Source organism: Lactuca serriola, chromosome 3 (assembly GCF_051521515.1).
Source record: "Lactuca serriola cultivar US96UC23 chromosome 3, Lser_US96UC23_V15, whole genome shotgun sequence".
NCBI classification, from domain to species: Eukaryota; Viridiplantae; Streptophyta; class Magnoliopsida; order Asterales; family Asteraceae; genus Lactuca; species Lactuca serriola.
The window spans coordinates 152,469,335-152,481,983 of NC_136410.1; the positions used below are offsets into that span (position 1 = coordinate 152,469,335).

Here is a 12,649-nt window from a genome sequence, read left to right on the forward strand (position 1 = left end):
CGTCACCAAAATCTAAAATTTGACACATCAACAAACCACATCAACAGATAACTGAGTTGACCGGTTAAGTGGTTAACATTACTAAAAGAATACCTAATGACTAAATTGTAAAAAAAATAAAATAAAAAATAACATTGTTTCAAAATCAAACGTTTATGGAACATAGTTACTTTTGTATAATTTCTCATCTAAAAACAAACAAAACTTTATGACTTATGGTATCGAGCTATTTATACATCACATTCATTAAATCGAAATTAAAAAAAAAATTACCTATAAATAGTCAAAAACAGAATAGAAAACAAAGTCTTTGCAGAAAATGGGGATTACTACTTTGAAAGTTGAAGACCAAACGATTAAGCTATGAACAAACCCAAAGAACATAACCTAGAAAAGCAACAAACCCATTGGGAACTTGTGATTCTAAAAATTACAAATTTAAATACATATTGTACAAGTCATCAATGCATATACACTATCTACCAATCTCCTCCCTCTTTATTAACTCCATCAAAAAATCATTCCAAGCATCAATCGGACCAGGCAAACACCAATGCACGCAATCATTGGCCATGGTCACATTTTGGAGTGGCCAATGTCCATATTTACTAGGATGTCCATCGGGTCTCAATTGCATAACTTGTGTCATGTCCATAATAGTAATTTTAATCCCATTTTTTCTCCCTTCACGCTCTCCAATCTTGTACTCTTGCAATTGAGTCTTGTACATTTCCAAACTATAATCCTCCATCACACTCTCATTACTCTTGAAAGGCTTTGTTCTTACACAATCACCCCCTTTATCCCAATGTCCACCTTCAAAATGTGAAGGTACAAATGACCTTAAAAAAACAATACCCTTGAAGTTCTTTAAGCTATTAATTGCCCGAAAAGCAGTCCGCCACGCCCTCCGGTAGCTAAATGTGGAGGGACGGTGTCGGATACTGCTTTCTGGGCAGTACAGACACCCAATGATAAAACGGTTTGAGTAGAACATGGTGGGTCGGAAAAACCATTGGCCAGCTGATATTATGACGTAGTCGAACTGTTCTATCTCTGATGTCCAGGATTCGTCAAATTCATCGAGGTATAGTTTGAATGGTTTTGTTATATCGTTACGGTCGGTTCTATCAGTGTTTACTAAATAAGGTGACCAAAAAATCGAAATGTTGAAGTTGTAATCCGGATACTCCCATCGCCTGAAATTTTGATCACTTGAGGTTGAAACATCATTTGGATATGCAACCTGAATGTTGGCATAGTAAATATAAATAAAGAAACAAAAAAAAAATATATATATATATATATATAAAAACAACTCTTTGTGTTATGATACTATAAGATTTTATTTGATACATGGTTCAAAACATCATATGAATTTTGCAAATATTTTTCAAAGACGGAAATTACAATCATCCACATCAAATATTAAATACATGCTAGCCCAAAAAGGAGCAAGTTGGGCTACCGCGTTAAGTCCTACCAAGAGCCCCAATTCCAAAATCTTGACAGTTTTATTCTAATTTTTTAATTTTTAATTTTTTTTTTTAATTTTTTGTCTTGGGCATATCAATTTGTTGAATAAATAATAATATCATATAAATTATAATTTTTATAAATTAATAATTAATTTAAATTAGCATTTCTGTCACGTAAGGCATCATCGTGTTATCACAAACATATGAAATCAAAGTATTTTGGCGTTAACCCAAAAGTAGATTTAAAAAAAAAAAAAAAAAAAAAAAAAAAACTCCGAAAACTCATCGATTCATCTAGTATTTAAATATATAATTCATTTATCAATTTATTAGGTTTAAACATTCTCCTGTTTAAAAATGGATAGATCCAATATAACATACATATGTATTGCATGGGTTGGTTGTGCTTAAATATTTTAAATAAACATAGTGCTGTGTTATATGAAATATTATATGTGTAAATGCTATTTATATTTAGATTTATTTGGGTAAATTTCAAATTCACATTTTGTTTTTACTTCACTTAAAATTAAATAGAGCAAAGGTCTTTCTTCTTTACTTTTAGTTAATAACTATTAAAGATCATCGGTAATGTGACACAAAATATTGTATATATATAACCCGTGGAAATTATGATCGATATGATTAAAAATTTTATATAGAAAAAAAAATTAACAATTAAAAATTTTATCATGGAAAAAAATATCATAAATAATAAAGGTCTGTTAGATAAAACTAAAATTTGTTTTATTAGACTTTTAAAGCATTACCCTCCTAAAAATTAAATTCTATTTTAGAAATTAAGACCCAATTAAAAAAAAACAGAAATTTTAAAAATTGAAAATTCCTTATAAATATTTCCCATTTTCGAATAGTTATGTTATAAATACTTACCATTTTCAAATATTTATGTTAGCAAAAAAAATAGGATATTTGAAAGATTTTTACCAATCACCAAAAAAAAAAATTCTGAAAATTAAAAATTCTTTAAAACTTGTCACGTGTCAATTAGTCTATCTAAACGCACGTACTGTCAAACGAAATTTTTTGTTTAAACTATAACATTTTATCAAAAGCTAACATTTAGAAACTTTTAAACGCTTCCAAAAGCACCATGCCAAACATAATAAATTATAAAATATAATATTATATTTCAAAACTCAATATTTTAATAAAAAAACATAATTAATTCTATAACAAAAGAAAAAACATTTTTTTAAATTTATAATACACAATAAATAAAAGTTTATTATTATTTTTGCAATTATCTCTTATGATGCATGGTGTTAATTCCATTTGGTCAAAAAAGGCACCGGTGTTGGCAAGCCCGGTGGTGTTGTGGTTCCGCCCCAGTGGGTTCGGAAGGGTGAGGCCAAATGGGTTTCGTGACCATTTTCAACCCATAGCTCTTTGAGATTATGTTCATAATAGACAAATTTGTAGGGTGTTTTCCAAAATATAGACATAAAAAAAGTTGCTTCCACATATAGACATGAATTCCGCAAACCTACCTCGATGGTTCCGCGAAATCAATTTATGCTCCGAGAAATTGATATGCCAAAAAAACACAAAAAAATAAAAAATAAAATAAAGAACAAATGAACGGAGCTAAATGAGCAATCTACAGAGGGTGTTTCGAGGAACCGTTCTTCAACATTTGTGTGTGTGTGTGTATGTTTTTTTTCCCACATTGATTTCTTGGTGCATAAGTTCATTCTGTGGAGCATTTAGAGTTATCTCTACGGAATCTATATCTATATGTGGAAATACCCATTTTTATGTTTATATTTTGGAAAACACACCCGAAATATGCCTTTTACGGGCGTAATCCCTAACTCTTTTTTCTTTCATATGTTTTACTATTTATACCAAATGTTTCATTACTTGTACATCAAGATTTTAATTATCGTTTTAGGATTTCAATTATTATTTTACAAATGTTTTTAAATATTATTTTAATTAAAATTGAAATAGTTGAAAGAGTTACTTGTATAGTAAGTTGAGAATGATATATAAAAGGGAGAGGTTAAAGAGAAGAAAAGTTGATACGAAGAATGTGACAAAATGAATGAAAATGCTCGAAGAGAGTGATTCCATTCACCGTTATCACAAGGGTGGAGGGAGACATTCCGTCCGAACCATTCTAATCCTCTTGCCATATAGACGTCAAATTAGTTTTTTGTTTTTATTCTCTCTCTTTTATATATCATTCTCAACTCGTTAACCCTCTCAATTTTAATTAAAATAAAATTTAAAAAACATTTTCAAAAACAACAATTTAAATCCAAACGGCCTTATCCCAACCATTATACAAGTGGTCCATCTTTTTGAACCCTCTCAATTTTGATTTAAAAGTATTAAAATATTTACTAAAATGATAATTGAAATCCGAAAACAATAATTAAAATCCAAACGTAAAAATATTGAAGCATTGAAATCCGAAAACGATAAATAAAATCCAAATGTAAAAATATTTGAAGCATGTGGTACAAGTACGGAAACATGTAAGATAGAAAGCGAGTTGTGGGTTGGAAATGGCCACGAACCCGCCCAGTCTCACCCTTCCGAACCCGTAGGGGGCGGACCGCAACGCCGTGCACCCTTAAATAAAAGATTTATGATATTCCATTTCTAAACTTATTGCAAATGAAAGAAGATCCATTACACAATTTATTTGGCGTCGAGTTAATTTAATTGCTTTATACGGAAGTTCACTTGTGCAACACGTAATTTATTGATTTCTCCAAATAAGCAAGACCTTATGTTATGTCTCAGCATTAGATTCACTACAAGGAATATATGCTAAATTGCTAACTGTATATATTGTACTAAAGGATTCATAATCATGTGTAAAATTATGGTATGGAGAATTAAAGTTCTTAAAACCTCTACGACTTTTATAAGGTCAAATTTTGTAAAAAGGGTCCCTTATTTGATATTAATTTAATAATCAAATAAGCGACTTGATTACCAAATGAGAGGATGACCTAGTTAATTTGCAATTGTCCGGATTTCTATTTTTCTTTATATATAAATATAAAAAGGGTCCCTTATTTGATTTAAACACTAAGCATATATACATAAACTTGTTTTTGAAATTATGCTCACTTAAATAATAATTAATTGCAAGTACATTTTTTTTATAATGCAATTTGTCTTTTTAAGTATGATGAATTTGTTTATCTTAAACACTTGTAAGAGCAGACAATTTTACATGTAATGATGTTATGAAAATTAAGTTTCCATAAATTATGGAGAATACAATATGTATAATTCATTACTTATTGTAATGTTGCATAATATATTTTTTTTTCTAGTTTTTCGTAGGGTATCTATAAAATGTAATGCATACAATGACTACGTACGAGGAAAAAAAATTAGAGAATGTTAGAGGGTGAAAAGACAAACATACCCTTGACAAAAGGCAAAGAAGAGATTGCATATGATTTCTTGCTACAGAATCACCAACAAATGCAAGAGACTTTCCCCTCATCATCTCCAGAAACTGCACTGGATCAAGAACCGGAAGTTCACAGTCATTAGGTTTCCATCTCCATTTCAAGAAATCTTGATCCGGCCTCCCAAATTTCATACAATTTTGATGTTCTTGTATTGCCCAACACGTGGTATTCGTATAATAAGGCCCCTCTGGATTCTCCACCCATTCGCCGGAAAACAAATCACATGACTTGTTACCACCACCACCACCACCACCATCACCATCACCGCCCGTCCTCTTCAACACCGCCTCCCTTCTCCCCCTCTTTCTCCTCCCTCTCTTCCTGTGTTCTTTCTTCTCTGGTGGTACAACCACCAATTTGGGATCATCGTCCGCTTTTTGGGTGGTGGGAATGATGTGGCTACGGTAGATAGGGTGGTGGCGGGAGAGAGTTGTGGTGGTTTGGACATTTAAAAGGTTATCTATAGGTGGCGGAATTGCAGTTGGTTTATCAAGAATGTAATGAATATAAGGGTAATAAATGGGGATGATGGTGACAATTAGGGCTAGGGCAACAAGATGGGCTATCTTTGAAGAGGTCTTTCGTCTTGTTGAAAGCTGTATTTTGCCTTCATTAATGGCATGAACCTTCATGGAAAATTATGGTGGTAGAGAGTGTAATTGGGATCCAAGTTGAAAAAACAAATCTATAATTACATACGCATATTGCGGTTGCTTCACTAACAAAGTTGATGGCTATCTCTTGCTTTATATTTATAGTAATCTAGTCATCTAATGATTCTAATCATCTAATGTGCCGTTCATAAAATAATAATAATAATAATAATAATAATAATAATAATAATAATAATAAAAAAGTAAACTAGTCAATTTACTCTTTAACCCCTTCTACTATTAGTTAGTTCATTACAAGAAAAACAAAAATTTTCATCTATCCCAAATCCCAAAAGCCCAAAAGGTTTGCTAAATAATATAAATAGTCGATCGATTCCGATCTCATGCCACATCACAACTCATTGGTGTCAGATCTAGCGTCGTTGTCCCCTCTCATATGTAGACTAGAGAAGATTATGGGACCAATTTTGTAACTTAGTTGGTATATGGTAGAAAACCCTTAAGAACATCCACAATGTAAGCAGTATAAAAGTTGAATAGTGTGTTGATTAGGATTGAATACGAGTTAGACGGAGTGTGAGTGATGACAAAGAGTAAAGTTGAATGATTATTAAATGGTTCAGAAGAAAATAAAATGGTGACTATGGTTAAATATGTATTCAATGGGTTGTGGATGTTGTTATATAAATGTGTAATGGATGATATGGCAATCCATTCAACTCTATAGAGTTCAATGGAATGTGAATGTCCTAAATTAATGAAATCAGACGTAGAATAATCAGTGCATGATAAAACAATTCCAAGACAAATCGGCGACAATTGTATCCCATAAATAATTTGGAACATAGGACTTATAAGGGGACTGTAATCGTAATTCACGGAAGTGGTGTGACGGGTTCGTGTGTGTGTTATATATCTAAGATAGACTTGCGGGGGCGGAGTGTTATAAACGAAAGTGTAGTGTTATTGGTGTAATTTACCAAAATTAGAGAAAAGTCAAGGATCGGCCATTGTCTTATTTATTTCGTCGATTTGAAGATTTTTTAAAATTGTTTTTGTCATAGTAGACTTTAAAATTATCATTTTTGACACATTCTACCCTTGAATTTTTCACAAAACCTACGTTATAAACAAACAAATAATGCTAGTGGTTTTGACTAAAATATCATTCTAATTATCCTTTAAAACCTCAGATAACTTTTATTTTAATCTTGAAGTGATTTAGTTTTTTTTTTTTTTTTTTAACTTGGCTCATGTGAAATTATTTCAATCATGAGTTAATTGAATTTGACAAAGATAATTAAGGAAATGCATGTGGTATTACGATGGTTTTATCTTCACTTATTCAACGACTTAAAATATGTTAAGAAAATATATGTGATAGAAAAGAAACAAGTAGAAAATTGGAGGTCGACATGCAAAATTGCAAATGGAATAAAATTATTAGTTCCTCACGCAAAGGTGCCACTTTCTCTTTGCTTCTGAAAGGAATCAAAACACTCCCTTTTATTTATTTTTCCTACATTCACGACACATATATTTTTAACCCATATACTTTTTCTTAAGATGGCGTAAGTATATATTATCGACTAACACGCCGTCCGTTAATATATTTATATTGGTTAAAGGCGGATATGTATTCCTAAAAAAAGGTTAACCATTAAAAAAGTTAATTAATTTTTGTAATTGTACATATTTATCCATTAATTTTTTTTTTTGCTTAATTTACCATTCAACTGATTCAAGTTCTTCAAATATATCGATATAACCGAGCATAATTATAGAACAAAAAATATTTAATTTGTTTAAAATATGTTTTGTAGCAGCAAAGATATGCTCGGGATCAAAAGGAAGCTATTGCGAAACTGGAAGCGGGAAAATGGATAAAAATCAAAGAAGTTTTAAACCTGGAAGACCACATCATGGTGATCTTAAAACGACGTGGTGGTTGGAGAAATCCTGATTAAATAGTGACTTGGTGATTACGTGTTTTTAAGGAAGACCATGTCGTGGTGGCGGTCAACCACGACGTGGTGGGCCAGATTCGGGATTTATAAATAGGACAATTATTCTTTCAACCCTAAGGAATGCTCTAAGTTATTTTCGACTTTTGGAGACCATAGAAGTGTTAGAACACAGAGGAAGCTCAAATTTCGATTGAAGTTTAGCTTTTGAAGAGATTTGAGGCAATAATACTTCTAAAAATTTATTTACTTTGTTCTTCATTATGATTTTCATTGTGAACTTCGTTTTCAAGTGTTTGTTTCTAGAAATCATGGGCTAAAAACCCTAACTTCTATTTAGAGTAGATGATCATTATGACTATGTGTTGATTTATTGGATTTTGGGACTGTTGCTAGTTGCTTATTTGTTATGATAGCTTGTTAAAGATCTTTTTTGTGTCAATGACAACTACTTCTTCTGTTTATTGCTGCGTTTTTTTTTAATTCGATTATCATTCTTATTTGATAAACTTGAATCTTATGAATTTGTGACCATGAAAGTTATAAGACTAGTGTTTTGATCATAAACCTTGGTTAAATAGAAGAATATGAAAATTAATGTGGAATTGATGTTATTGTCCATAAATGTCAATCATAGTTCAAGTCTAGCATAACTCGAATTAAATACTAGTAATCTTATTTGCTTATTCACCTGATCAATGCATGAATGAATTAGTTTTACTAAAGGATTATTCTTTTGATCATAAAGTTTAGTCAACTTAGGAATCGGTAAGAAACAATCAACTTATCCAAGAAATCAACCATATGAGTATCGTGAATCGAATCTAAATGGAAGTCCATTTAATATTTTGTCTTAATCCTTATTTTGAATTGCTTTTTGTAACATCCCGATGCTAAGGTACTTCAAATTTCAACCCTTTAGTTCATTTATATTGCATTTGGTCCCAAAGTTCAAGAAATATATGAAAAAAGGGCCTTTAATGGCATTTTAGTAAATTAAGGCTTCGGAGTATGCCATACATACGTGGTATACGTTGAGCGTACTAGGGCACGCCCTAGTATGCTGGGTGTACATCATTGTACACTGGGGCGTACTTGCTAAATGAAGAAACCTTAATGTTTAGGGTTTGGCTGGTATTTAAGCATCCTTATGGCCTCCCTTTCCTTCACCTTATCAGCCTCCACCCTCATATTCATGTTTGAAGCCCTAGTTCTCTTTGAGAAGTAATTTCTAGCCTTAAAGTGTGTGTTTGTGTGCTTAGAAGAAGAAGGAAGGAAGCCAATATCATCTTTGGAGAGTGAAGCACTTTGGATCAAGGATTTACTCATCATTTGCAACCCTTCAAAGGTATAAAGCTTGAAAATTGATCTTTCAATCATGTAGACCTACAAATGGGTGTTTTAGTGATACTTTTTGGTCATAACTGTCTTATCTTGAGCATGGCATGTTCTTCACGATTTGAGCTGTCCTTTCAGACCCTAGGAAGGGTCCTAAGTCATAAAAATGAAGTCCTAATGGTTAGTTTTGCTCCACGTATCTTGTTGTAGATCTTAATGGATTAAGACCTTGAGTTAAGCACTTAAAGGACATGTAAAGTCATAAAGTTGGAAACTTTATGACTCTAGAGTGTATTTGAACCTTGGATCTGAAATATGGACGTAAGTGCTTAAGCCATTAAGCACTTATTAAGTTTTGAAGGATGCGAGGGTATGCCCCGAGTACTCGGTGTACGCCTTTTGTAACGCCCCGTTCATTTAAATAAATTAATAAATAAAGTTCCCAGAATAAATTGTGAAGAATTTTAGAAGTCGGGGGTTAAAAGTGCAAGTTCCAGATTAGTTTTGTAAGTATTTAAGAAGGTAGGGACTAAATGGTAAATTATGGGACTTCTTTTGAAAACAATTTAGAGGTTAAGGTGGCTAATTGGTAATTTCAGAATTTATTTGTAAAGAAATTCAGAAGATGGGGTTAGAAAGTTAAAATTCGGACTTAGATTGAAAGGAATAAGTTAAGGAGGGGCTGCAATGCTATATTATGGGAAGATTTGAAGTAACCAGGTATATAACCCGTCACCACTCCTCGAAACCCTAAACCCTATGAGATTTCATCAGCCGCCACTTCCCTCTCTACCTCTAGCCGTCGGCACTAAGTCCGACCACCTAGTACCGTCGGATGGCTCTTGTCATCGGCTATGGCGAAGACCGATGGAAACCGGAATTAGGGTATTGCATCAGTTGAAGAATGGATGAGGAGTGGAGGTTGTGGGTGCCGCCGATTCGTGATTTCCTAGCCACCGACAACAATCTTGGTTATCGCTGTTGCCGGTTGTGGTTAGGAAGCGAGCCTCTCGATCCTTTTTCACCGTTCTTGTCTCGGTGGTGCGCTGTTGTTGTCGATCTCAAGCATCGTATCTTCTCCGACCATGGTTGCGACGCTCCTGCTCATGCCCCGTCGCCACCATAGCCCAAGCGCCGCTTGTTGTGGTGTTCCAGTCGCGTATGCCACCCCGAGATGAGGTGGTGGGTGGGCGTTACCTGTTACATCTCGTGTTGCAATAAAGTTGTCGTTTGCGAGAGTGTACAGACGTGTGTTTGCTGGCCGATAGTAGAGAAGGACCACCATGGACGCCAGCCATGGTGGCTGTCGTTTTTGTCCTGTCGATAGTCGTTAGCTGCCGCCGCCATGAGCCGCCAGGTTGGTGGCTGGACCTTATGAGCAATTAGACTCGTGTTTGTATGTGTGTTTTGGTCGTGTGAAGGTTTGTTGGCTGGAAAATGAAGAAAAAAACGACCGTGAAGTGGTGGCTGCCGCCAAGCACCGCCGCCGGCCACCATGGTGTGGCTGTTTGTGTGTGTGTGTGTGTGTGTGTTTATGTTTGGATTAAACATTGTAATTGTAATTAGATTTGGTTAATAATAAAAATGATAATAACCACCACCGTAAGGTGGTGGTCGCCGCCGTGAGCCACCATCGACCACCACTACCCGAGGTGGTAGTGGGTGGTGCCCCGCTAGCAAACCCTAATGGGCTTAGAGATTGGTTTTGGGCCATGTTTGGGTGGAAAACCCTAATTATGAGTGTTAGGCCTTAGACTTATTGGGCTTACTTGTGGGCTGTTTGGATTGGAAGCGAGCCTCTCGATCCTTTTTCTTCGTTCTTGTCTCGGTGGTGCGTTGCTGCTGTCAACCACCGCCGCCGACCACCATGGTGTGGCTGTGTGTGTGTGTTAGTTAGTGTGTGTGTGTGTGTGTGTTTATGTTTGGATTAAACATTGTAATTGTAATTAGCTTTGGTTAATAATAAATATAATAATAACTACCACCGTAAGGTGGTGGCCGCCGCCGTGAGCCCCCATCGACCACCACTACCCGAGGTAGTAGTGTGTGGTGCCCCGCAAGCAAACCCTAATGGGCTTAGAGATTGGTTTTGGGCCATGTTTGGGTGGAAAACCCTAATTATGAGTATTGGGCCTTTGACTTATTGGGCCCACTTGTGGGTCATTTGGATTGGATTGTGAATTAAGCCCAAATTATTCCATGTCATTTATCTAGTAGAGTAAAGGAATTAATGGATCAAATCCTTAATGGGATAATTGAGAAAATCCTAATATTTGAGAATTTATCAGGACACACATGAGAATTATTTAATAAGTGAAATATTAAATAATAATCATTGGCAGAAATTAATGTAAGCAATAATGGACTTAATGGATTAAGTTCTTAGTGGGTTAAGCCCTTAATGGGTTAAGTCAGAAACACTTAACCCTAATCCTCATTTTATGAGAAACCTAATTTCACTTTGGTATATTATTGGGCCTTAATGATTGGGTTATTAATGGGCGGCCATCCAAGAATAATCAAATGGACTAGGGTAATTAATTGGGCTTTAGAGTAAGGCCCAAATGGAAGATTGGGCCCGATTTGGAAATTTGGGCCATAGTTTGGGCCTAGAGGGTTGTATGATATTGGGCCCTTAGAATGGGACATGTTGGACTGGACTGGACAATTGGACCTTAAGGGAATACCATGTAGAGGTTTGGGCCCAATTTGGAAAATTGGGCCATATGTTGGGCTTTGATCCCTAGTTGACTTTGGGCCTATATATTGGACCTTAGGCTTGTGTAAGCCAAGCTTGGGGTAATGTAGTAATTATCCAAAGTATGTAATGATAGTTATGTAGTGGAACCCAATTATTAATTGGGTGTTATTTTGATGTTGACAAATCGAGAATTTGTCATCTAGCAGCTGGGGTCGAGTCTGCGGGACTTCAGCAGTGTGGGATTGAGTCCGCGGGACTTTAGCAGTGTGAGGTGAGTTACCTTCTAGTAGGAATGGGTCTACCGCCACAATGCCGGACCGTTTAGTTAGCAGTAGTTCCGGACCTCGGTCCGATGCAGTAGTTAGAGTGCTTGATGTCTTTGTGATTCAAGCATGTGTTGTTTTATGTGTTCCGGACTCTGTTCCGATGCAGTATGCAGTATATGTATTCATGCTGGTTGATATGTTTATGATATGCTATGTTCAGTCTGTTGGGTCGTGTTTAGTGTTAAGTATTGCGTCTATTGGGCTCGTTAGCTAGTCCATTTTGTATCTCCGGTATGGGCCTGTCCATCCGTGAGTTTAGTAGGGTTTAGTTTATATATAGGTGCTTGCATGCTCCTAGAAAGTAACGATAGAATAGAACGATCAGAGAATTATTCAGCAAGTTTATTGTTATCGTTCTTGTAACCCTAAAATCCTCTACAGCGGAAGTTCTTAGTCGAGCTCTGCTGAGGATTGTTTGATCTAATCATTCGACACATCTTGATCTATACTTGTGTTATTTAATGTTTTTACTTCATCGCATTACCTGTTAAGAAGATCTAATCGATCATCAAGTTAATTAATAACTTATCAATTGGTATCAGAGCAGGAGGCTGTGTAATTCATACACATCTTTTCTGTGAAAAAGGTTGTGATTAGGGTTATTCCGCATTAACTAATATTTATTGAGCCATCATCCCATAATTGACGTAACTCAACATTTATTTGTTTTGCCCTAATCTTATATATATTACAAGTCTGATCTTTCAAACAGGTTATACGATCAGGCATGGACGAGTCACAATCAAATCCCATAAACATCTCAAATA

At 34.8% G+C, this 12,649-nt stretch overlaps 1 protein-coding gene across 1 annotated transcript; it reads right to left on the reverse strand.

Moving 5' to 3' along the window:
- Positions 1 to 309: 309 nt before the first annotated feature.
- On the reverse strand, positions 310 to 5,647 carry LOC145093282 (protein trichome birefringence-like 19). Its single transcript, XM_079031369.1, has 2 exons — positions 4,891 to 5,647; positions 310 to 1,246 (listed from the first exon to the last, which is right to left on the reverse strand). The coding sequence occupies exons 1-2, from the start codon at positions 5,569 to 5,571 to the stop codon at positions 476 to 478; spliced, it is 1,452 nt and encodes a 483-aa protein (XP_078887495.1). The 5' UTR covers positions 5,572 to 5,647; the 3' UTR covers positions 310 to 475.
- Positions 5,648 to 12,649: the final 7,002 nt, after the last annotated feature.